Below are 27733 nucleotides of genomic sequence, written 5' to 3'. Positions count from 1 at the left end.
AGAAGAGAAAAACGAAATTACCAAATAAATAAATAAATAACCCACTACTAAAAGCAATTGAATTGCCTTAATACATTCAAATGAATGAATAGAAAACATGAAGGATTAAAATGCACTAATTTACCATGTTGCCGACCTTAACAAATCCAGTGCGGCGATCCAGATTTAAATGCAAATTATTGATCTCACCAAATTCACCAAATGCATTGTGCGAATCATCCTCTTGGGCTTCCTCATGTACACCACTGACCAAAATAATCCATCCTTCAATAGATCTCTGGGGACCGAGGCCACCATTGGTGCCAAGGGACTCGAAGTCGCGGGAGGTGAGACGGGACTGGCGGTTGGCATCTTCATCGCGAAACCCACGACCCTTGGTCTTTTTAGGGCCAGAAAGAGAGGTGGAAGCACCTCCAGTGATGGCAGACTTGAGCTTAGGCAGCGACCCAATCGACCATGTCGGGAAAGCCGGTTTAGCCCTTTTACTCCTCGTTTTAGATGGAACTGACAACGAAAAACACGGCGTTTTCACAAAAACCGAGCCAGGTTCCGCTTCAAACGGAGTATTTTCACGGTTCTCGGTTTGCTGCTTAAAACCCATGCATGGCAAAGGAAGCTCCGGCAACGAGTCCTCCACAAAGTGAGACACCCATTCAAGCCCTGCTATTTCATCATCCGGAACAGAAAGTTCGCTGGTAAAGACGGAACCGAGGGAAAAACTGCTGGAATTCGAATTACTATCATCGTCTGCTACACGTTCTTGATACGAAACAGAAACAGAGTCCTTTTCTTTGACGGAATCTTCTTCAAATTCTCCGTTATTGAAATCAAAGAAACAATCAATGGAGAAATCTTCGTCGGGAATGGCGCCGCCGTTGATAACATTCATGGCCAAGAAATCATCCTAACAACACGTTGTTGGGTCTTCTGCATGGTGAGCTCTCCTCTTACACTCGATTTCAGTGCTCTCAGTTCCATGCAGTGCTCCATTATTCCGAAAATCCCCCCCTGATCTGTAGTGTCCCCCCTTATTTAAAGCTAATTTCAAACACTCCAAATCCATGCCAGTTGCTCCCTGATGCATGTGGTAGTGGAGTAGGTGGGTAGGTGTGTAGTTGAGATAATAGTGGGGTAGTGGAGCCTGCAAAAATAATATTAATAGTATTAATAATATAATAATAATAATAAGTAATTATAATAATAATAATAATATAATATATTATTTAAGTCCGGTCAAAAACGGGTGTCTACAGCTGCCCCTCTTTGCACATTCTTGTGTTAGCAAGAATAGGGCAAAGACGAAAAAGACAACCAGTTTTTGTCTGGTGTTCTCAAATGTGATTGAGCTTCCTGGAATTGGGCCTTTGTCTTTCTTCTCGGTTTAAAGATTTCGGCTTGAAAATTCTTCCAGGAAGCAATTTATCGCTGTCATCGAGCTGAATGAAATCGAACTCATCAAGTCTTTGGTTGGCAGATAGCCCTTCTCAACTTAAGCTATGCTGCAAATGATGTGCCTCGGAGCTGAGAGTAGTCAAACTCGAAGGTCTTTGGTTGGCAAATAGCCCTTCTTGCCTTGAGCTATGTTGCAAATGATGTACCTTGGAGCTGAGCGTAGTCGAACTCAAAGATCTTTGGTTGGAAGATAACCCTTCTCGACTTAAGTTATGCTGCAAATGATGTGCCTTAGAGTTGAGCGTAATCGAACTCGGGGGTCTTTGGCAGATAGCCTTCTCGAGTTGGATATCCTTCGTCGTGAAGTTGAAAGTTGTTTATTGACAACCAGCGGTCCCTTCGTCGTGAAGTTGAACTTGCGTTGTCTTGAGTCCAATATCCTTTGCTATGAAGTTGAAATTGACTCTGAAATTGGGAAATTGTTTATTGACAACCAGCGGTCCCTTCGTCGTGAAGTTGAACTCGCGTTGTCTGGAGTCCAATATCCTTTGCTGTGAAGTTGAAATTGGCTCTGAAATTGAGAAGTTGTTTGTTGACAACCAGCAGTCCCTTCGTCGTGAAGTTGAACTTGCGTTGTCTAGAGTCCAATATCCTTCGTTGTGAAGTTGAAATTGGCTCTGATATTGGGAAATTGTTTGTTGACAACCAGCGGTCCCTTCGTTGTGAAGTTGAACATACGTTGTCTGGAGTCCAATATCCTTCGTTGTGAAGTTGAAATAGGCTCTGATATTGGGAAATTGTTTGTTGACAACCAGCGGTCCCTTCGTCGTGAAGTTGAACATACGTTGTCTGGAGTCCAATATCCTTCGTTGTGAAGTTGAAATTGGCTCTGAAATTGAGAAGTTGTTTGTTGACAACCAGCGGTCCCTTCGTCGTGAAGTTGAACTTGCGTTGTCTGGAGTCCAATATCCTTCGTTGTGAAGTTGAAATTGGCTCTGAAATTGAGAAGTTGTTTGTTGACAACCAGCGGTCCCTTCGTCGTGAAGTTGAACTTGCGTTGTCTAGAGTCCAATATCCTTCGTTGTGAAGTTGAAATTGGCTCTGATATTGGGAAATTGTTTGTTGACAACCAGCGGTCCCTTCGTTGTGAAGTTGAACATACGTTGTCTGGAGTCCAATATCCTTCGTTGTGAAGTTGAAATTGGCTCTGATATTGCGAAATTGTTTGTTGACAACCAGCGGTCCCTTCGTCGTGAAGTTGAACATACGTTGTCTGGAGTCCAATATCCTTCGCTGTGAAGTTGAAATTGGCTCTGAAATTGAGAAGTTGTTTGTTGACAACCAGCGGTCCCTTCGTCGTGAAGTTGAACTTGAGTTGTCTGGAGTCCAATATCCTTCGTTGTGAAGTTGAAATTGGCTCTGAAATTGAGAAGTTGTTTGTTGACAACCAGCGGTCCCTTCGTCGTGAAGTTGAACTTGCGTTGTCTGGAGTCCAATATCCTTCGTTGTGAAGTTGAAATTGGCTCTGAAATTGAGAAGTTGTTTGTTGACAACCAGCGGTCCCTTCGTCGTGAAGTTGAACTTGCATTGTCTAGAGTCCAATATCCTTCGTTGTGAAGTTGAAATTGGCTCTGATATTGGGAAATTGTTTGTTGACAACCAGCGGTCCCTTCGTTGTGAAGTTGAACATACGTTGTCTGGAGTCCAATATCCTTCGTTGTGAAGTTGAAATTGGCTCTGATATTGGGAATTTGTTTGTGGACAACCAGCGGTCCCTTCGTCGTGAAGTTGAACATACGTTGTCTGGAGTCCAATATCCTTCGCTGTGAAGTTGAAATTGGCTCTGAAATTGAGAAGTTGTTTGTTGACAACCAGCGGTCCCTTCGTCGTGAAGTTGAACTTGCGTTGTCTGGAGTCCAATATCCTTCGTTGTGAAGTTGAAATTGGCTCTGAAATTGAGAAGTTGTTTGTTGACAACCAGCGGTCCCTTCGTCGTGAAGTTGAACTTGCGTTGTCTGGAGTCCAATATCCTTCGCTGTGAAGTTGAAATTGGCTCTGAAATTGAGAAGTTGTTTGTTGACAACCAGCGGTCCCTTCGTCGTGAAGTTGAACTTGTGTTGTCTCGAGTGGCACGATATCCTCCGTCGTGGAGTTGAAATCGCGGATGGCCCTTTCGTTGTGAAATTGAAACCTGGCTTGAAGGTGTTAACTAGAAACATACTGCTCATGGTTGAGTTTGTGTCGAACTGGATTTGTTTTGAACTGGTTCTCGAACCTATCTGAAATTGGTTCTAAGATGTCAAGTCGGTTAAGGTGTAGCTTTTTACTGCCGAGTTAATCAACCACCATCCTTCTTTGAAGGCGCTTGACAATCGAGTATCCTTCAACCTAAAGTCAAAACTTGACTCTAAAAGCTGCAAAAACGTGTATGCTAAAATGATGAATGTGATGCACCTAAGTATGTTTAAGATGCATGCAATATGAATGAATTATGTGTTATCTTCTGGATGGAGTCTCGTGCTTTGTCTGTCAATCAGGTCCTTGGAATGGATCGTGCCCCATTTGCTTCCTGAGCTTTGGCTTTACAGACCTTTTATATCTGAGACTGTTCTGCTTGAAAATGTTTTTCTCCTTTTTCTTGTTTTAAGGAGAGAGACATGATAAAAATGTTGTAAAATATTGTTCGCAATTGAATCAAATTGTAAATGCGAGTTCAAAAAATATCAAAGGAATCAAGAGCTCTTTTAATGCTTTCAGAGTTACAAATCTTTGACAAATGTTCAAATGGATGAGTTGACTTTAGGTTAGCCTCCTTTCTAAGGTTTTGGTAACCCAAAATGTCATTTTTTTTAAATATCGAAATATGCTTTGGCATTTCATTTGGGTGCGGACATAATGACGCAACTAGAATGACCAATTACTAGACATTTTATTTCGGTCCTCTGAAATCTTCCATTTGTTCAAGCTTTGTAGGCTCCTCCAATAAAGGCAGTGCGAAAAATATCGGTCTAAAAATGAAATTCTTGAGTGCTCGTGTGTAGTCGACTATAACAGGTGTTCCTTAACTCCCTTAGTCCATTTTACCGAAACTTCATGCTTAGATAAATTCGATTTAATTTGCCGTTATCTGGCTAGCTGAATCCATAAAGCCGGGGCGCTTAACCAATTGCTTTAGAGGGACAACTTATCATTATAATCATTTTTATCAAGTTAACTGAAGGGTTCATCTCATCACAAAGTCTTCGGCCAGACAAAAGCAGTGGAGCAAACACCGAATTGCCAAGTGTCCGAGCAATGTCATGGTTTGAATGACATCTATTCATAAAGCCAGGGCTTTCGAGTTTCCTCTATAACCAATTGCCTTAGTGGAATAGCTCAGCTTTACAGATTTAATTTCTTAAGATTGTTAAGAAGAACCTGTTATAGTCTAGGTGTTGTTGAAAGTCAAAAATTTCATCTTTAGAGTTCAATTTTCAAGCAACTGACCTAAACCGGATTCACCTACCCGACTCTTTCATTTGTAAAGATTCTCATCGTCATTGAACGTCTTAAATAAAAAACATAGTAATTGTCATATGCAAATGATGCCCCGTGTTGTCCGCACCTTATGAAAAGAAAAGGTTGTATTGGTTAATTGTAAGAGCAGGGTACGGTGTTTGAGGGTATATTCTGGATAAGGTCAAAGTCCTTTTTTTTTTAAATCATGTTACTTTGTCAAAGATCCGTAACTTTGAACCATTAACAGAGTTTCTTAATTCAAATGATATTCAAAGAATTGCAAGTTTACAAATGTGATTCATTGTTCGTCATCATTAAAGTAACATAAATTTATTCAAACGTTCTTACAAAAACTTGAAAAAGTGGAAAAAAAAAGTTCACGTTCTTACAAAAACTTGAAAAAGTGGAAAAAAAAAAGTTCAAACAGAATGCCTCAAATGATGAAATGATCTCCCTCACTTGGATGCCCCCAAGTTGTTGAAGTCGATCCAGTTCTGGTTACGCATCTTTTGTATGACCCTTTTGAATGCGTAACAGTTCTCAATTGTGTGCCTTGGGACTCCGCCGTGATATTCACAATGCGCATTCTCATCATACCACTTGGGGTATGGGGGCTTCGTGGGTTCCACCGGATATGGTGACACTATGTGAGTGTCAAAAAGTTATTTGTAGAGCTCTTTGTAGGTCATAGGATCGAAATGTTCTCATTTTTGATGAAACATGTGAAGATAGTTAATGTGAATGTAAAGAAAAATAACAAAACGCACAATATGTCTGAATGCATGATGCATGAAATATTCGAGGCATTGATCCAAAAAACGTGCATGTTATTAGAAATAATCCTTATTGGGACAAAAGTATTTTATCTTTTAAGAGACAAAAAATATTCTGACAGCTTCTGACATGTTGACTAGTCTTCCGCCTTCATCCGCCACCAGTTGAATAACCTGTCGAACCGCTCTGGCTTCTCTGGATGAACCGTGCAAATGATGAGTTGTTTGCCCTAAAAAAATCTCGAAGGACTGCACCTCTGACATTTATCTTTTGTTGAGTCTGTTCCCAACGAATACGTCATTGGAGCCCTTAATTGATAGGAACTATGTGAAGTCCATTTGTCTGTTTCTTGAATTCGTCAGTAATGGTCTTCAATTTCAGTTATCGTTTTGCCATTGTCGTCTTTGAAGTGAATCCTAAGATCAGTGGTCTTCATCTTGCCCCTGCAACTTCTGCCAGTCAGTTCTTCAAAGATGGACTTTCATTGTGCTTGATGTAGACCCGGTTCATTGAGTCCTTTATAATGCAGTATGATGATATACTCTTCAATTGCGGGCACCACGTCCTCTGGATTGAAGGTGACACATAGTCGCCTTGTAGACTGCCCTCTGCATTTTCATCTCTTGTATTACAACCCTTTTGTCCATTAATGCTGATTATTCATGTTTAACAAACACATTTTTGGTGGATCAACACCTCGTTTTAAATGATGCGAATGATGAAAACAGAATAAAAGAAAACAAAAAATAAAAAGAGTTAGTGAGGTAAATCAAAACAATAATAAAAATGAAAAAATCCTACCCCACATGATATCTACCCCACATGCTTTAATTCCTACCCGGACATGATCTCTATCCCGCATGCTAATTTCAAACAAATCCTAACCGCATATTTGTTTAGTTCGCATGTTTTGAGCAAAAAATAAAGTAGGAAATAAAACAGCCTAGGGTTTGGAATGAGGTTTTGGGGTGGGCTCTAATTCCCTGCACTCTCCCGGTTTAGGTTCTAAAAACGGTACTCGAGTTCTCCTTGCTGGTGCCCCCTTGGGCTTGCCAGACCCTTAGTCCTAAACACATCACAGGCTTGTGTGGACTAAGTTAAACTCGAGAGGAAACATTCCCTTATGCCCGCACGGTGAATAAATTCACACGAAGACATAAGGTATATGAATCCCGAAGGCTACTTTCTAGGCATATGCGGTGAATAAATTCACACGAATGCGTCGCTTTCACCCCCACTTAAAAGGGTTTGGAGCTCGGGTATAGAGCTTGAGATAGAAACTTTTCAAAAATCTCTGAAATCATTAAAAAAATGTTAGTACAACTATTTATTTAAAAAAATAATCAAAGGTAAATAACTGGAATCGAATAAATAAATTTAAATTTAAATTTACCATTTTCGCATAAAAAGACAACCGAAAATTAATTTCGGCCTGACTCACTTACCTGTCCCCAGCAGAGTCGCCAAACTGTCGCAACCGTCTTTCGGTTGGGCCTCGAAATTGGGCTTCGACGTGAATGAATTAGGTTAGAGTCGCCACCGACCATTTTAAAACGAACTTAGGTGGGTCGGACACCATCTTACCTGATCTGCGTTGTACCAGAAATGTGTCGAGTTCGGGAGTCGGTTACGGTCAAGGAAGGATTAGCACCCTTAAACCGCCCTTTCGGTACCAATTAATTTGTCGGTTGTCTTAGTTGCGAAAATTCGAAATTAAAATTTAATAATTAAATTCAAATTGCTTACCTTTGATCGATTGAAATTATCCCTTAAAAAGTCACAAATGTTAAATTGTAAAATAAAAATAAAAAATAAAACAAAAAGTATTAATATAATAATAATAATGAAATCGATAAAAAAATAAATATAGAAAAGGTAAAAATAAAAGAAATAATAAAATAATATATATATGAATAAAGGAAAAAATAGTTAAATGAAATAAAAAAACCTAAAAAATGATTATCTAAATAAAAAAACTAAAAAATAACAACTAATAATAATATTTAACAATTTTAAAAAAGGAATAAAAATGAAAAATGAAATAAAAAAGAAGAAGAGAAAAACGAAATTACCAAATAAATAAATAAATAACCCACTACTAAAAGCAATTGAATTGCCTTAATACATTCAAATGAATGAATAGAAAACATGAAGGATTAAAATGCACTAATTTACCATGTTGCCGACCTTAACAAATCCAGTGCGGCGATCCAGATTTAAATGCAAATTATTGATCTCACCAAATTCACCAAATGCATTGTGCGAATCATCCTCTTGGGCTTCCTCATGTACACCACTGACCAAAATAATCCATCCTTCAATAGATCTCTGGGGACCGAGGCCACCATTGGTGCCAAGGGACTCGAAGTCGCGGGAGGTGAGACGGGACTGGCGGTTGGCATCTTCATCGCGAAACCCACGGCCCTTGGTCTTTTTAGGGCCAGAAAGAGAGGTGGAAGCACCTCCAGTGATGGCAGACTTGAGCTTAGGCAGCGACCCAATCGACCATGTCGGGAAAGCCGATTTAGCCCTTTTACTCCTCGTTTTAGATGGAACTGACAACGAAAAACACGGCGTTTTCACAAAAACCGGGCCAGGTTCCGCTTCAAACGGAGTATTTTCACGGTTCTCGGTTTGCTGCTTAAAACCCATGCATGGCAAAGGAAGCTCCGGCAACGAGTCCTCCACAAAGTGAGACACCCATTCAAGCCCTGCTATTTCATCATCCGGAACAGAAAGTTCGCTGGTAAAGACGGAACCGAGGGAAAAACTGCTGGAATTCGAATTACTATCATCGTCTGCTACACGTTCTTGATACGAAACAGAAACAAAGTCCTTTTCTTTGACGGAATCTTCTTCAAATTCTCCGTTATTGAAATCAAAGAAACAATCAACGGAGAAATCTTCGTCGGGAATGGCGCCGCCGTTGATAACATTCATGGCCAAGAAATCATCCTAACAACACGTTGTTGGGTCTTCTGCATGGTGAGCTCTCCTCTTACACTCGATTTCAGTGCTCTCAGTTCCATGCAGTGCTCCATTATTCCGAAAATCCCCCCCTGATCTGTAGTGTCCCCCCTTATTTAAAGCTAATTTCAAACACTCCAAATCCATGCCATTTGCTCCCTGATGCATGTGGTAGTGAAGTAGGTGGGTAGGTGTGTGTAGTTGAGATAATAGTGGGGTAGTGGAGCCTGCAAAAATAATATTAATAGTATTAATAATATAATAATAATAATAAGTAAGTAATAATAATAATAATAATAATAATAATAATAATAATAATAATATAATATATTATTTAAGTCCGGTCAAAAATGGGTGTCTACAAGCTGTATGGTAGTTAGGGTTTGCTCATTTGTGTATATTTTTGCTTGAGCTGCCTTCCAGCTGTTTCGTCTCTCGTCGGCTCGCTTCTGCTTTCCATAAATCCAATCAGGTATCTTACGCCTTTTCCCTCCGTTTGGTTTCCTAGAAAACACAGCGGAAAACTATAAATTTAAGAACTGTATTACTATTTTCTCTGTTTCTGATTCTTCATGCTAATTTCCGTTGATGAAGAGTTGGGTTATTTTGAAAATGACGAATGGGTGAATGAATGCAGGTAAGGTCCAACGTAAGAGGGAGTGCAAATGGTTGAGAAAACAAGGGGAAGAAAGGAAGAGGTGGTGACTAGAGAGTACACCATCAACCTTCATAAGCGCCTCCATGGCTGGTAGCTGATCTTTCCTTTATAACAAAGAAAACCATTTTATTTGCTTTGCTTTCCTCGTCTGTTTCCTTTTTATTCTTTGTATTGTGCTCGTTGCTTTGTGGTGCTTTTTTTCATTTGTGCTTTTTTTCATTTCGTTCACTTGATTTATTGACGTTTTTGTCGCTCACGGGTGGAGCTTTTCATGTTGTTATTGACTTTTAGCCTCTAGGCTGAGCTATTGTAGTCATGAATTTAGCTGTCAAGGTAGTGATTTTTCATGGGGATCAGTAATGGCTCTTTAGAGATGAGCCTGCAAGTGATTGAGAGATTCATGTTCCCCTGGAAGCTTAGGAATGAATGTTAGTTATAGGAAAATAATGATGGGTTTAATGCAAAAGTAGTTTACATAATTTTGTATCATATTGTAGTTATTTTGACTGCTTCGGCATTATAGAATAATCGATAACCATGATGAATTGGTTGGAATCATGAGTTATTTCTGGAGCTGAGAATCACTTCGTCAGGAAAATATGTTCAATCATATATGCTCATCGATGATGTTCGGGGAAAGGTTTGAGCAACTGATTTTCAACTTTCTCTCGTGGTAATCTCGTTCACAGTACATTCAAGAAGAAGGCTCCCAAGTCTATAAAGGAGATCAAGAAATTTGCAGAAAAAGCAATGGGGACAAAGGATGTCAGAGTTGATGTCAAGCTGAACAAGCACATCTGGAGCAGAGGGATCCGAAGTGTCCCAAGAAGGATAAGGGTCCGCATTGCTCGCAAGAGAAACGACGACGAAGATGCTAAGGAGGAGCTCTACTCCCTGGTAACTGTCGCAGAAATCCCAGCTGAAGGACTGAAGGGTCTAGGAACCAAGGTCATCGACGACGAGGAGTAATTTCATTGATCTTTAGTTCACCAAGTTTACTTCAGAATTTTGGCTAGTGTTACAATTATGGGACATTATGTTCGTCATGTTTTGTCTATTGTTGACTAGACTTTTGATGCCTGTTGGAATTTATCGCAGAAAGAGTATCCTGTTATTCATCTCAAGCTACTGTTATATTATAGTCATGAATTGAGCAACTAAACATAGCAGGTTTAACCATTGACATTGAGGACAATCATATGATAAGATGCTCAGTTTTAGATCAAATAACAAACTTATCATTATAAATCGAGTCGATGAAGAATCCTGCAGCTCTGGTTTTTGTTGCAGTGAGAACTAGTGGTTAACAGGTCTTGGTAGAGCAGAGGGGTAAGTTCTCCACCCCGAACTACGGCATCGGCACCATTCTTTCTTCAACTCCTCTGACCGACTAAATCTAAATCATGCTAAACAATCTACTGCTTTCAGGCAAATCCAAAGAGTATCATTCGTTCAAAGCCTAACTCAAACCCTCAATGTTTAACAGTTCCGAAACGCCGGAGGTCAAGATACCACTCGTATGGCTAAGGGGCAGCCCCATCTCCGAAGTTCTGTGAGGATCAACAACAGAAGTCAGTCAAGCTCACTGTTATGTTCAATATCCCAACGTCAACGATTACATAACTAAAATAGAATTATTTTATAAAATAATAAATTTTATTTAAAAATATAAAAAAATTTAAAATCATTCTCATTTTAAATTCTACATTAACTACAATTTAACTTATTACAAAATTCATGGTTTCATCTAGTGGCAGAGGTATGCCTAAACCCAGACTCACAACTCAAAAGACACAAGTTCATTTCTTAATGATCTAATTATAATCTAATTTATTTTTTATTTAATTAAATATTTATTCATGTCACCTTTTGATTGAAGTAACATTTATTGAATTAAATAAAATAAAAAATTAAGGAAAATCCAATATTCAAATAGTGATATGTGTCACTGTCTATTTAAATGGTTAAATTTAATGAACCAAATTGATTAAATGTGTAAGTAATGAAGATCATATATATAAATATATCAAATTTTAACTAGCTCATCAGCTCTTTTGTCAAATATTAATGATAAAAGATTTAATGGATAATGTTTAAGTGGTCTGATTGATAAAATTTAAAGAATAATGCTCAAAATAGAATCCACCTATAGTTAAGTGGTCATGGGTGTAGTTTAGGCTAAAATTGAAACATGGGCAGTTATACTAAGGGTGTGCAAAACTACCCGACCCGGTTGACCCGACCCGCTGACCCGTACATAAAAATAGATAATTTTCTAAAAAAAATTTTACACGGCCGGGTCGGACCCGGGTCACAAAATTGAAGTTTCTGGGTGCCCGGTTACTCAAATACCCAATTAGTTTATATATATATAATATAATGGGTTATTTATATTATAGATTATTATATTTGTATTTTGAACTTTTAAATTTTATGTTCGGATGTTGGAGTATGTAATTCAAAGTTTCGAACATTTAAATTTGTATATATATTTTTTAAAATTAATAATATGAAAATGAAAAAAAAAATTGGGTATCAGGTACTCGCAAAATCCAGGTTCCCGATTATCGGGTACCCCCAACATCCGGGTCAAGACACGGGCCAAGAAATCACCAACCCGAATGTCGGGTACCCTGATTTGCACACCCCTAAGTTATATGGCCAAATGGGCCGGACATCCCTTAAAGCCTATAAACGACGCCCACATGGAAAGCCGATGACGTCAACGTCGTGAAGAAACGGGAGGAGAACCACCAAAGAAAAAACAACTTTTACTCGAACACAACATGGTTAAGGAAAAAATTAAAAATAAAAATCCCCAAATAAAATCCAATTTCCCCTATTCCATCTCTTTCTAAATTCATCATATCATTGCCTGTAAACGAACCGAACGCACACGAACGGAGATATGTTCATGTTCGTTCATTTAATAAATAAACGAACATAAACGAACACGAACATAAACGAACAAAATTTTTTTGTTCATGTTCGTTCATTAAGGAATATAGCTTGTTCATGTTCGTTCATTTAAATGATAAACGAATATAAACAAACGTAAACGAACACAAATGAATGAACATAAACGAACATAATAAATGAACATAATAGAACCCAATAAACGAACATAAACAAACAACAAAAACACAAAAAACAAACTTATTCGAACACAACAAATGAATGTAAAAAAAGTAAACAACAAGAATAAAAACTTAAAATTCTTTAATATAACCTGCAACTTTAGAGTTAATTTGTTCGAATACGACAAAAACATACATAAATCATAAATAAACTATATGAACATAATAAAATCTTAAAGTTAATTTGTTCAACAAAACAATCTTCTTGAAATCCAAACAACTTCAATAATCTTTGTAACATATTCAAATTGCCCTTTATTCGAACATAAATGAACGAACATATAATCAAACATTCACGAACATAAATGAAGAAACGAGCCATTTGTTCTCGTTCATTTAATTAAACGAACACAAAATCTTGTTTATGTTCGTTCATTTAATAAATAAACAAACATAAACGAACTTCCTACCGCACGGTTCATGAATGGTTCACTGAACGTTGAGTTCATTTACATGCCTAATCATTACCATATCATTGATGTTTGCTGACTCGCAGTTTATGTTGTCTAAATTAACACTTATTATTTGGGTCTTTCATGAAGCACAAGCAGTTGCTAATTGTAACCCCCAGACCCGGTCTGTAAGTTAGACTCAAACCTAAGTGGTCACATATCCCATTCAGAGGTTTTATATATATATATTACAATACATTATATTAATACAAAACAAAATATTAATAATATAGATATATCCAAAACGATAGCAAATACATGTCACCAGATACAACGGAAAACATGTAGAGATATATGTTCGTACAAAATAAGTAGTTGATCTCCCCTGATGCCAAATCTGCTAGCTTACAGTCTGCTGTTATCTGAAAAAGGGTAAAAACTATAGAATGAGCTAAAAAGCCCAGTGTGCTTCAAACAGTGTATAAAAACATTTTAATAAAACATTTCAGTAAAATCATTTCATTAAACATGTTTGTTTTATTTAAAATATGAACACTACCCCCATCCGTCACGAACAAAATGTGTAGGTTCCCCAGAACCATACACCCCGTCACGTCCAGTAAAGCCCTGAGCATAAAGCCGAGGAGCCTGAAAGTATTCTTCCTCCAACAATTTTCCCCCCAAATGTCAGTAATAAACAAGTATGTATTCAAGTAAAATTGGTGAATAATTCATGCTTAAAAAACCATATACCAAAATACAGAAATCAGATATCAGGAAATCAATATTCAGGAATCACGTATCATGTCATAACAGTATTATGAATTATCACCAATCTAAAACAATTCAAACAATATTTTTAAAACAGTAAAATAACACTGTCATGAAACACACCTGTAACAGTCTGAGAAATCAGATAGGGAAGCTTATTACTGGTTTTGTCGATCACGCTCTGCTGCAGCACTAGATCCTACGAATTGGAAAAATCCATATTGGAATCATAATATAAATAATCTAAATATTATTTAAATAATATACGAAAACCTACGGGTAATTCTCGTAGTACGCGGTTCAGGCTGATCTAACGAACGGACAACACCGGACCTAAATGATCCTTGCTCAGGTGAAACACGAGTACCTTCATAAAATATTTTTATTGAATCAATTCCTTAACCAAATCTCAAATAAATAATCAAAATATTGAAATATTAAACCTTTTGGGTTTACAAGCTCGATTCAGGAATTTCGGGTCATAATTTGGCAAAACTGACTTCGGAATAAGATTAAGGATGTCGAAAAACATAAAGTATGACTTTCCGAAAATTTGAATTCTTGGTCAAAATCAAAGTCAACGGGTTTGACTAACGATTCAGAGACTTTCGGGTTTGAATTTTGTGAAACCGACCCCAAAAACGAATTCGGGACGTCGAAAAATGCCAGGATAGATATACTCGGAAAATATTAACGGTTGTTTAATGACCGGTCAAAGTTCTGGTCAAAGAGGTCACCAAACTGTCAACCATTTTACAGAAATAGCACCCTTTTTAAAATAATTAACAAAATAGATCCCTTTTCGAATTAATTCCTAAAATAGCACCTTTTTTGAATAAAATTCCCAAAATAGCACATTTCGAATTAATTCCCAAAATATCACCCATTTCGAATTAATTCCCAATGTAACACCCATTTCGAATTAATTCCCAAAATGTCACCCGATCAACGGTCAACGATCTACGGGTCGGGTCAACGGGTCGGGTTGGAACCGGTCAAACCGGTTATTTCGACCTTCCCCACACGCAGTGGGGGTGCGTTGGACGTCTTCTGGCAGCGTAAAATTCACGGAAAAATTTCTAAAAATTATTTTGAGCGATTTCGAGATACTTACAAATCTCGGTTCAAATTTTTGAATGGCGGAGAGCTCGATTTCATCAAATCGGAAACTTTGACCGCTTTACCACCAAACGCGCCGCCGCCGCCGAAGAAAAAAGAGGACACCGGTGGACACGGAACGGCACAAGGAACACGATGGTGTCGGAGGTGTCGTAAACGGAGCAACGATCGACGATGAATTTAAGATTTTTTCGGCGATGGAGCTAAAAAAACGTCGAGACTTTGACTTGAAATTCTCGACGTTTGGTTCTCGACGTTTGGCAACGTTTCACTTCAATTAATTTAAGGGAATTGTTCCTCACTCGATAACGAGCACGATGGTGGTTTCAAAACGACGATCGGAATTCGGACGGCGTCGAGATCGTTGTCGGAAGTTAAGGTTGAGAGAGAGGATTTTGGCTCAATTTAGGAGCAATTGGTTTCTGATTTTTCAGAAACCAATTGCCGTATATAATACCAAACTTCACCAACCTTTCTTGGGTAAATTCAGGGCTTGATCCCTGAATTTTCTTTAACTCTAAAAAAGCTACAAATTTTTAAAATCTTTTAATTTAGTCCTCAAATTTCTCCAAATTTCTTAATTAAAACCTCAAATTATAATTATATATATTTTTTCAAATTTTCAGGTTGTTACAATTCTCCCCCTCTACAAGAATTTTCGTCCTTGAAATTTACCTTATGTAAATAGATGAGGAAATTGAGCCTCCATTGACTTCAATGTCTCCCAAGTAGCTTCTGAGGGACTACGATTACTCCACTGAATTTTGACCATTGGAATTCGCCTATTCCGAAGAACTCGTTCATCTCTCTCTAAAACCTGAACAGGCTCCTCCTCATATGACAAATCAGGCCTAAGCTCTACCTCATCAACTTGAATGATGTGATCTGGATCTGGATGATATCGCCTCAACATAGACACATGAAAAACATCATGAATACGACTGAGCTGGGGAGGCAACTCAAGTTGATAAGCAACAGGTCCGACTTTCTTCAGAATACGATACAACCCAATAAATCTCGGACTCAGTTTACCTTTACGTCCAAATCTCAATACCTTCTTCCATGGAGATACTTTAAGAAAAACCTGATCTTCAACCTCAAACTCGATATCCTTACGTCGCTTATATGCGTATGATTTTTGCCTATCGAATGCCTCTTTTAAACGATCACAGATAAATCTGACAGTATCTTCAGTCTCTCGAACCAAGTCTGGACCCAAAGTTTTTCTATCATGTAACTCTGTCCAACATATAGGAGTACGACATCTACGTCCATACAGAGCCTCGTACGGTGTCATGCAAATACTTGCCTGGTAACTATTATTGTAAGCAAACTCAGCTAATGGCAAGAAATCTTTCCAACTACCACGAAAATCAATCACACAACCCCGTAACATATCCTCCAACACCTGAATTACTCGCTCAGACTGTCCATCAGTCTGAGGATGAAAAGATGTACTGAAATTCAAACGAGTACCCAAAGCCTCGTGCAAAGTATTCCAGAACCTGGAAGTGAACCTCGGATCTCTATCAGATATGATAGACAACGGAACACCATGAAGTCTAACGATCTCATAAATGTACAACATAGCCAGTTTACCCAGAGAATAATTAATCTGGATAGGGATAAAATACGCTGACTTGGTGAGTCGATCAACTATCACCCAAATAGAATCCTTTTTAGAAGGAGTCAGAGGAAGACTAGTAACGAAGTTCATCGTAATGCGCTCCCATTTCCACTCAGGAATCTTAATTGACTGTAACAATCCAGATGGATGCTGGTGTTCTGCTTTAACATGCTGACAAGTCAAACACCTTGCCACAAAATCTGAAATATTCTTTTTCATACCAGTCCAAAAGTAACGCTCATTAAGACTATTATACATTTTGTCCCCGCCAGAATGCATAGCATAAGGACTACTATGAGCCTCCTGAAGAATAACTCGTCTCAACTCATCATCTTTGGGTACGCAGTAACGACCGTGAAAACACAAAATACCATCCTGATCCATAGTATACTCTGAACTCGATCCTTGTTTAACTTGCTCAATAATGGAAAGCAATGAGCTATCCAGAAGTTTTTTGGGCTTAATCTCCTAGGCCAAAGTAGGCTTAACCTGAAACTCTGCTAACAGACTATTATCATCAAATAAACTCAAGTTTGCGAATAAGGCTCTGAGATCTGATATCGCCTTACGGCTCAAGGCGTCTGCCACTACATTAGCCTTCCCTGGATGATATTCTATCTCAAAATAATAGTCTTTTAGAAGCTCCAACCAGCGACGCTGTCTCAAATTCAATTCTTTCTGAGTAAGCAGATATTTCAGACTCTTATGATCAGTATAAATATAACACTTTTCTCCGTATAGGTAGTGTCTCCAGATCTTTAAAGCAAAAACTACGACAGCTACTCCAGATCGTGAATAGGATAGTTACGCTCATGCGGCTTTAATTGACGCGAAGCATAAGCGACAACCTTCCTATCTTGCATCAAAACACAACCTAATCTAGAGTGAGAAGCATCACTGTAGACAGAAAAATCTTTCCCAGATTCAGGCTGAATCAGTACTGGGGCTTGAGTTAGAACAGTCTTCAGTTTCTCAAAGCTAGCTTGTTGGTTCTCAGACCATACAAATGGAACATCTTTCCTCAATAGTTTCGTCAGAGGAGCTGCAATAAGGGAGAACCCCTCAACGAAACGACGGTAGTAACCAGCTAAGCCCAAGAAACTACGAATCTCATAAACGTTCCTGGGTTGCTTCCAGTTCAGAATAGCCTCAACTTTGCTTGGATCCACCCGAATACCATCAGCAGAAACGATATGTCCAAGAAAAGTCACTTCGCTGAGCCAGAATTCACACTTGCTCAACTTAGCGTATAACTTATTCTCCCTTAGAGTCTGTAGAACAATTTTTAAATGCTCCTCATGTTCTTTTTCACTTCTAGAATACACCAGTATGTCATCAATGAACACAACAACAAACTGGTCCAAATAAGGTCGAAACACCCTATGCATCAGATCCATAAATGCAGCAGGGGTATTTGTTAACCCAAACGACATCATTAAAAATTCATAATGCCCATATCGAGTACGAAAAACAGTCTTCGAAATATCTGAATCTTTCATCTTGAGTTGATAATACCCAGACCTCAAGTCTATTTTTAAAAAGATAGAAGCCAATCGAAATTGGTCAAATAGATCATCGATTCTGGGAAAAGGATATTTGTTTTTAACCGTGAGTTTGTTCAGTTTCCTATAATCGATACAAAGTCTCAATGTCCCATATTTCTTCTTGACAAAGAGAACTGGGGCTCCCCAAGGTGATACACTGGGTCGGACAAATCCCCTATCCAATAACTCCTAGAGTTGAACTTTCAATTCCTTAAGCTCCTTTGGGGCCATACGATAAGGATCCATTGAAACTGGAGTGTAAATAGAATAGATTTCAATCTCAAACTCAACTTCTCTATCCGGAGGTAATCCAGGCAACTCCTCGGGAAAAACATCGAAAAATTCTTTGACAATCCGGATACCTTCAATATCAGACTGAGAACTCCTAGTATCCAATATATAAGCAAGAAACACCTCGGAACCTTTCATGATCATCTTCTCAGCTACCAAAGTAGATACAACATTCGTCAGAAATCCACGAATTTCCCCAATCATTACAATCTTTCGCAATATCAGACTGAGAACTCCTAGTATCCAATATATAAGCAAGAAACACCTCGGAACCTTTCCTGATCATCTTCTCAGCTACCAAAGCAGATACAACATTCGTCAGAAATCCACGGCATTCCCCAATCATTACAATCTTTCGATTATCCGGGGTCTTCATAACACCTCTCTTATTCTCAAAATCAATATTTACTCGATGTTTGTCCAACCAATCTACGCCGAGAATCAAATCAAACTCTTCTAAAGGTAACTCCATCAGGTTAACCAGAAAAAATCTCTCCATTGATCTCAATAGGGCTCTCTCTATAAAGACGATCCAACACAATGAACTTGCCTAAGGGACTTTGAACTATCACCGAATGCTCAGTATTCTCAACAGGAATATTTAGACCCTTAGAAACAGAATGCGATACATAGGAATTGGTAGAACCACTATCAAACAATGCAAAGTACGAAACTGAATGAATAGTAACAGTATCTGCAGTCACATTAGGCACATCACGATCTTGTCGAAGTCTGGAAGTGTAAACCAATGCAGGTTGTCTGGCCTCAGATCTTACTGGACCCCTACTCTGAGATACTCAGCCTCTATTAGTCGATCTTGGTGCTCTGCCCTGACTATGATTCACCGCTGAAGTCTGAACAGTACTCTGAGTACGAGTGGGAGTACGAGCTGGTGTCTGAACAGAACGAAGTATCTCTGGACAATCCTTCAAATGATGGTCATCATACCCATATTTATAACAAGTGCCCAATTTCATCCTGCATTCCCCAAAATGATGTTTCCCACAGTAATCACATGTTGGCAATGATTGCGACCTAAAAGAACCACCATGTCTAGAAGATTGAACAACTGAAGAACCAGATACAACAGGTCTGACACTCTTACCATCTCTCTGAAATGACTCACCCCTGCATCTCTTGCTAAGGTGTGCTGAAGAATAAACAAAACCAGAAGGCTTCCTGAATCGGGTTTGAGCTCGATCACTATCTCTCTTGTGCTCCATACCCAGTCGCTTTATTTCCTCAGCAGTCTTGGCTATCTCAACCAAAGCATCAAAATTCCTCTCTCGGTGTGTAGCAGCTCGACTCCTGATCTCATACCTGAGTCCATTCTCGAACCTCAAGCATTGATCTATCTCCGTGTCAACAAGTTCAAGAGCATAACGGCTCAATCGGATAAACTCCACCTCGTAATCTATAACAGACATATTACCCTGCTCCAGATTCTGAAACTCCTGGCGTCGCTCCTGCAGATATCTCTCTCCAATGTAGCGACTCCGGAAGCACGTCTTGAAAAGATCCCATGTTAATTGGTTCCTCGGAATACTACCAGAAATGGATTGCCACCATCTGAAGCTTTCTTTCTTCAACATAGTTAGGGCCCCCTTTAACTTTTGCTCAGGTCTGAGGTCAATCTCATCCATAATCCTCTCTGTGTCCTCCAACCAATACTCAGCGTCTGTCGGAGGTCCACCAGTAATACCCTGGAATAGAACTACACCAGCAGTAACCAGAGAATTAGAAATCTCCACTGCATTCATGTTACTAGGGGCTCTAGCAGCTCTCTGAAACATGCGGAAGATAGCTCTATTAATGGCGTCTTCATTCATCTCAGTATCCTCATCTTCAGTGATGGGAGGGTCTCTCACAGGAGTAAACTGATCATCATGAGAAAGAGTCGGATCTACTTGCGGAACAGGAGGATCACGTGGTGACATCGGATCGTCTATCGTAACAGAAGGTCGAGTGACTCGCCTCTACCACGTCCACATCCTGTCCTACGACCTTTAGCAGCATTCATCATTGGATCTATAAGGCTCTACAGAAATAATTTGAAACATATGTCAGATTAGCATCAGGGATCTCGAGAAAATTTTAAATCATAACATAAGGTGACACATTTTTAAAAAAAAAATTCTTAAAAATCCAAAGTTTAGGACCCATTTACAGTCCGAGTGTTTAAAACGAAAGCTCTGATACCACCAAATGTAACCCCCATACCCAGTTTGTAAGTTAGACTCAAACCTAAGTGGTCACATATCCCATTTAGATGTTTTTTTATATATATTACAATACATTATATTAATACAAAACAAAATATTAATAATATAGATATATCCAAAACGATAGCAAATACATGTCACCAGATACAACAGAAAACATGTAGAGATATATGTTCGTACAAAATAAGTAGTTGATCTCCCCTGATGCCAAATCTGCTAGCTTATGGTCTGCTGTTATCTGAAAAAGGGTAAAAACTATAGAATGAACTAAAAAGCCCAGTGTGCTTCAAACAGTGTATAAAAACATTTTAATAAAATATTTCAGTAAAATCATTTCATTAAACATGTTTGTTTTATTTAAAATATGAACACTACCCCTTCCGTCACGAACAAAATGTGTAGGTTCCCCAGAACCATACACCCCGTCACGTCCAATAAGACCCTGAGTACAGAGCCGAGGAGTCTGCAAGTATTCTTCCTCCAACAATTCCCCCCCAATGTCAGTAATAAACAAGTATGTATTCAAGTAAAATTGGTGAATAATTCATGCTTAAAAAAACCATATACCGAAATACAGAAATCAGATATTAGGAAATCAATATTCAGGAATCACATATCATGTATCATGTCATAACAATATTATGAATTATCACCAATCTAAAACAATTCAAATAATATTTTTAAAACAGTAAAATAACACTGTCATGAAACACACCTGTAACAGTCTGAGAAATCATATGGGGAAGCTTATTACTGGTTTTATCGATCACACTCTACTGCAGCACTAGATCCTACGAATTGGGAAAATCCATATTGGAATCCTAATATAAATAATCTAAATATTATTTAAATAATATACGGAAATCTACGGGTAATTCTCGTAGTACGCGGTTCAGGCTGATCTAACGAACGGACAACACCGGACCTAAATGATCCTTGCTCAGGTGAAACACGAGTACCTTCATAAAATATTTTTATTGAATTAATTCCTTAACCAAATCTCAAATAAATAATCAAAGTCAACGGGTTTGACTAACGATTCGGGTCATAATTTGGCAAAACTGACTTCGGAATAAGATTCAGGATGTCGAAAAACATAAAGTATGACTTTCCGAAAAATTTGAATTCTTGGTCAAAATCAAAGTCAATGGGTTTGACTAACGATTTGGAGACTTTAGGGTTTGAATTTTGTGAAACCGACCCCAAAACCGGATTCGGGACGTCGAAAAATGTCAGGATAGGTATTCTCGGAAAAGATTAACTGTTGTTTAATGGTCGGTCAAAGTCGATCAAAGTTCTGGTCGAAGGAGGTCAACAAACTGTCAACCATTTTAAAGAAATATCACTTTTTTTAATAATTACCAAAATAACACCTTTTTTGAATTAATTCTCAAAATAGCACATTTTTCGAATTAATTCTCAAAAATAGCACATTTTTCGAATAAAACTCCCAAAATAGCACCATTTCGAATTAATTCCCAAAATAGCACTCATTTCGAATTAATTCTCAAATGTCACCCGGTCAACGGTCAACGGGTCGGGTCGGGTCGGGTCGGAACCGGTCAAACCGGTCATTCGACCTTCCCCACGCGCAGTGGCAGCGCGTGGGACGTCTTCTGGCAACATAAAATTCACGGAAAAATTTCTAAAAATTATTTTGAGCGATTTCGAGATACTTACAAAGCTCGGTTCAAATTTTTGAACGGCGGAGAGCTCGATTTCATCAAATCGGAAAACTTTGACCGCTTCACCACCACACGCGCCGTCGTCGCCGGAGAAAAAAGAGGACACCGGTGGACTCATAACGGCACAAAGAACACGATGGTGCCGGAGGTGTCGTAAACGAAGCAACGATCGACGATGAATTTAGGATTTCCTCGGCGATGGAGCTAAAAAACGTCGAGACTTTGACTTGAAATTCCCGACGTTTGGCAGCGTTTCACTTCAATTAATTTAAGGGGATTGTATATGAAGACTGTTCAAATATTTATTTACTTATTTAATTATAAATGCATTGCATTTTATCTTTATTTTTAATTTTCTGACTGCCGGAGGTCTTCCACGGAAGTTGCTCTTAACCATGCGTTGGGGGAAGCCTACTACTCTACCTCCCCCTTACCCCATTGCATATGGGAATAGGGTTTTGTTGTTGTTGTTGTTCCTCACTCGATAACGAACACGATGGTGGTTTCAAAATGACGATCGGAATTCGGACGACGTCGGGATCGTTGTCGGAAGTTGAGGTTGGGAGAGAGGATTTTGGCTCAATTTAGGACCAATTTCCGTATATAATATCAAACTTCACCAACTTTTCTTGGGTTTAGTCCCCAAATTTATCCAAATTACTTAATTAAAACCTCAAATTACAATTATATTTTTTTTTTAAATTTCCGGGTTGTTACACTAATTCTCACCGTTCAACTGAAATTTGCTTTCTTTACAGGAATATAGATGATGTTGACAAAACAATGGACGAGATCAATGAGCAAATCCAAAACATGAAGCACTGTCAACTCCTATTGGAGCTGCTGCTGATTTTGATGAGGTTAGTGTCTTCTTTTGTTTTTCCCGTGCTATTTATCTGTGTTCACAAATACCATGCCTAGCATTCATACTCATCCAACAATGAGTTGGAAACTTTTGATGTTTTAGGATGAATCGGAGGCAGAACTTGAAGGTGCTGAGTTGGAAGAACAACTTCTTCAGCCTGCAACAACCGCTCCTGCAGCTCCAGTCCAGGTACCTGCTGGTAGGCAACCAGCCCGGCCTGTTCCTCAGAAGCGCACTGCTGACAAAGCAGGGATCAATTTGAAGTGAAGGAAAGCTTGACCTGAGTTGGGTCCACAGCTTGACTCGAGGCAATGTAGAATAGAGTCCATAGAATGTTGTATGTTCACCATTTTTCTAGTCTAACTTAAATGTTAGAATTAAGCTTATCCATCGATTATCAATTAGTTTAGTGATATAAGAGGTAAATTTTTTAAATAATATTTAAATTTCAATTTTTTTTAACAAATTCTAGATTTAATCTTAATCTTAGAGGTGAAGGGAATGGTGGATACTAGAGGAAAGAAGAAGAGTATCCCTACATAAACAAGAACCTATGACCTAAGAAAATATGATGACATAAAGATAAGCGACCTAGTCATAAATTGAAATGAGAATATTATCTTATAGTAAATTTTTATAATTCTAATTATCAAATGATGAATCGAATATAATTGATTATATTATAAAAAAATAGAGAACACATCTTAATATTCCTCACTCAGAAGTTCTTAACCACATACTAATGTCAAACTTGTACAAATGGCTGAGAACCATGAATTAATAGCATTCGGACCCCACCAGCTTTTTGACCACAAGGGCATGGGACTAACCATTCCCGAAATGAAAATTAAATTTTAAAAAATTAATACATAATATATGAATTAATTAAATTATTTATTAGACGTTCATATATTTAAATATTAATATAAGATTAATATGAATTTTTTATAAATAAAAATAAAATAAATTCAAATAAGAATATATTATACGTAAATGTAAGGTGGATTAAGATATTAAATATTAGTACACATGATGTGGACATAAACCTGATTTGGAAGGCTGTGTAAAGACTTAGGACCAGCAAAGGAAAAGCATTTAACCTAAGGTAGAAAATATTGGAAGTTAGATGAAGAAATTAAGAAGAAGCGTGAGAGAGTCATGCATGCATGCATCCAGCAATTTGAGAGGCGTTTTACTTCTACTTATTTTGAACTTGACTCGACCCTCAACCAACCAACGCACATTTCGGTGACTTACTCGTGGAACAGTCAATTTTGCTGACTGCATATTCTCTCCATATCAGAGTTGTTTATCGTGATAATTTATCTTTTTTCGGTTTGAATAAAGAATCGTTAAAAAATAACGATGATCAGAAGTACGGATCCGGTTCTAAACTTCTTATTTTGGGAAAAAAAAGCAAAGAGAGAAATGTTCGGAAGAAGGATCAAACTCCACGCCGGAGAGAAAATAATTTTCTTATATACTTCGCGTCCTTGATGTCATGTGACAACACTAGTTGTTTGACGACGGATAATAGAAAATAAAACATGTAGAGAGATGGTTTAGGGTTTGTTATATTAATATATTTTCGTACATTTTATTCAATCACGAAACAAAAAAATTAAGTTGGAATTATGGATGTATTAATGAAATATGTCGATTTATTAACTCTATAGGTATCAAATCATTACATACATATATAGAAAAACTAAGCCTCACCAGTCCAAAAATCCCCTGAAATTAAACATTAATTATAGCAGAAAATAGTAGTGCAACCCACCTGAGTAATTTATTCACAAATTGTTCCATTAAACTTGAACATGACTTTAAAAGAAAATAAAACCTTTTACCAGCTTCATTTCGGATGACTACGTACATTAGGGTTAATATAATAAAATACTGCTAGGCTAGCCATCTTTATACGTTGTACGGGAAAGTACATCTACATTTGATCAGGTGCAGTGAACAGATAGTGGGGCCCCTCAAAATGAAGATGATCCAATACAATTCCTTGTTCTTCAGCGCCTCCATTGCCAGACCAAGCAGTAGAGTAATCCTCCAGTGAAAAGAAAGATGAACCGAAGAGATTCGAAACATCATGGGAAGACGACATACTGTAATTGTTGCTTGCGGTAGTACTCGTCGTGGCGCTATAATCCATAAGACCCGGTAGAGGGAACTGATCGATCTGGTCCGAAACAAACCCCGAATGATCATAATCCTGCGGGTATTTCACGTCTGCCATGGAAGAAGACGATATAGCAGTGATATTGTCATTCAAGTGACCGAGAGGTTCAGCTTCAACTGGAACCGAACTGGTGGAGCTGTTGGTTTTTTCCGACGATAATCTTTTCTTCAGCTTGGTGTTCCAGTGGTTCTTTACATCGTTGTCTGTTCTTCCCGGCAGTTGGGCAGCGATCATCGACCACCTAAATTAACCAAGATGCGTTATTTTCAGATTTAGACGGAAATTAAACCATGTTGAAACCGACTTGCCTGCTTCCTATGGTGTTATAGAGGGAGCATATGATGTTGTCTTCTTCTTCGGTAAATCCTCCATGCTTGATGTCTGGCCTGAGATAGTTCAGCCACCGCAGGCGACAACTCTTCCCGCAGCGTTTAAGGCCTAAAATGTAGAATCACCCACATCAGATACAGTCTGCTTCCACTATTCAGAGTTTAGAGTTTAGGGTTTACCTGCTTTACGAGGAAGAGCGATCCAGCTGCCGCCGGTGCCGTGTTTCCGGAGATAGCTCCTGAGCGTGTCGTCCTCATCAAGCGACCATGACCCTCTTTTCACGTTGGCTTTGTCACAGCAGGGAGCTCTTCCCATGGAAAAGAGAACTCGAGAGAGAGAGGGGTAACGAGAATGGTTGAGTTAACTCGGATGGGTTGGTATGGGAGGAGAAGACACGGTCTTAAAGCTGAGTGAAGACTATATAAAGTTTAGGAAACTTGACTCTTGTTATGACCATTTCTTGTTGAAGTTGGGATAATCTTGTGGCTACTTTTTCCATTTACGGATGATGATTTTGTTTGTTGGAGAAAGAGGAAAGGAGAGAGCACGGAGATCTCATGCATTGGGGTGTCAGCTGCAAACGCTCTTACATATGCAGATATCCGTATAAGAGTCGACGCTTTTGTATCTACCACGCGGTTTCTGCTTCACCATGGTCCATGTTTCCTATCTGGCTCAGTGTGAACCAAATACATGTACTAATACACTCATACGATTGCATAATATCAGTGAATCAAATGTTTCTGCTTCACCATGGTCCACGATCCGTTAACAACATGGTCAAAATAGAAGACAAACCATTAAGCTCAAGCTAACATTCTGCCCCAGCACAACCCCCAACCCAAACACGCCAGTATTCGGATCAAAGCTAACCAGTTATGAAACTCTGAGTTTACATATGTTTGAATAGACTTGATATTCATATCAAATTGATTTTTGATGAGTTTTAAAAATTACTCGAATACCACAATATCTTCATACTTAGCCTCCAGTAAAATATATCCACCACTTACAACTATAAGCATCAATGAACAGCAAGTAGTATAAATATTTTGAGTTCTTGTAGATTAATTTCCATAAAGGCATAATAATAAAATTGCCCCGACGTTTGTATAAGTGGTCGCTTTGTCATTCATACTTTTTCGAAGCATTTTAGTCCAACGTTTCGTTTTGAAGTAAAATGTCCCATAGTTGAATGTGGCGAGTTCATTTGTGATGTCATTTCAGTAAAAAAAATATTTTTAGAGTAAACTATAATTATAATTAATTACATATATAAACTTATAAAAAACATTTAAAAATAGTTTAAAATTATTTTTTAATGACGTGACATTCACATTAATAAGAAGTATTGATCGTTTGTTAACTAACGATTTCATCCACCTAGAAAACATTTTGCTCCAAAATATAATAAATGATCCAAAAGTAACACTCTACGAGGTAGGGGTGGGCAAAAATATCATATTCGAATAATCCGATCCATTTATTTTTTGAATAATATTAATATTAAAGTGTTGTTTATGTTTAATATGAATTCTTTTAAAAATGAAGTGTATCGCCAATCAATTAAATTCGAACTATGTCATAGCTTCCTAGGAAATTTTATTTTAAGGTGATTATATATGTTTTATATTATTTATGTATAATTCAGTATAATATATATTTTTGTAAAATGATAAGTATATTAACTATGGAAATATTTCAAAATAAATATATTAAATAAAAAATATACATTTTATATATAATTCAGTATAATTAGATATAATTTATATATACTCTTAATTTATAAAATAATTTTTATATAATCTAATATAATAAATGGGATTAATTCTAGATAAAATAAACAATATATTCGAATATCCAATTTTTCGGATCAGATTCAGATCGTTATTTTAATTATCCGAAATTTCGGATATCCCAATTTTCGAATCCGATAACCGAATTTGCACACCCCTATTACGAAGAGTGGTCATATAAGAATGCACAGCATGAGAAATGAATAAATTCGATCCATTACGTACAATAATCATAAACCCAAAATAAGAAGTATCTGACTGGATGTTGGATGAATTATTCAATTGACGGAGTCAGTATGGGATAAGAGGTGTCATTTGACACTATTAAAAAAACAATTTTTAATATATAAAATATAAAAAAAATATTTGATCTTATTTTTTTTAATATTTTTATAAAATACTTAATGATAAAAAAAATTAAAACACAGTTCAATTCTAATGACACTCGCCCTCCAAAAATAATCATATCATACAAAT

At 37.8% G+C, this 27733-nt stretch overlaps 2 protein-coding genes and 2 pseudogenes across 2 annotated transcripts; 1 reads left to right on the top strand and 3 right to left on the bottom strand.

The window, feature by feature from the left end:
- Window positions 1-115: 115 nt before the first annotated feature.
- On the bottom strand, window positions 116-990 carry LOC120124230 (annotated as a pseudogene).
- Window positions 991-7830: 6840 nt separating this feature from the next.
- LOC120124229 lies at window positions 7831-8705 on the bottom strand (annotated as a pseudogene).
- Window positions 8706-8994: 289 nt separating this feature from the next.
- On the top strand, window positions 8995-23183 carry LOC120124199 (60S ribosomal protein L31-like). The gene is made up of 4 exons (XM_039142920.1): window positions 8995-9103; window positions 9269-9379; window positions 9979-10282; window positions 23171-23183. The coding sequence occupies exons 2-3, from the start codon at window positions 9297-9299 to the stop codon at window positions 10256-10258; spliced, it is 363 nt and encodes a 120-aa protein (XP_038998851.1). The 5' UTR covers window positions 8995-9103; window positions 9269-9296; the 3' UTR covers window positions 10259-10282; window positions 23171-23183.
- Window positions 23184-24828: 1645 nt separating this feature from the next.
- Window positions 24829-26015, bottom strand: LOC120124198 (transcription factor MYB87-like). Its single transcript, XM_039142919.1, has 3 exons — window positions 25640-26015; window positions 25439-25568; window positions 24829-25371 (listed from the first exon to the last, which is right to left on the bottom strand). Exons 1-3 carry the CDS (start codon window positions 25773-25775, stop codon window positions 24885-24887), a joined length of 753 nt encoding a protein of 250 aa, XP_038998850.1. The 5' UTR covers window positions 25776-26015; the 3' UTR covers window positions 24829-24884.
- Window positions 26016-27733: the final 1718 nt, after the last annotated feature.

This window comes from Hibiscus syriacus, unplaced genomic scaffold (genome assembly GCF_006381635.1).
Source record: "Hibiscus syriacus cultivar Baekdansim isolate YM2019G1 unplaced genomic scaffold, ASM638163v2 tig00110415_pilon, whole genome shotgun sequence".
NCBI classification, from domain to species: domain Eukaryota; kingdom Viridiplantae; phylum Streptophyta; class Magnoliopsida; order Malvales; family Malvaceae; genus Hibiscus; species Hibiscus syriacus.
Note: the sequence above shows the minus strand (reverse complement) of the source record. Positions and strands in the feature narration are given on the sequence as shown.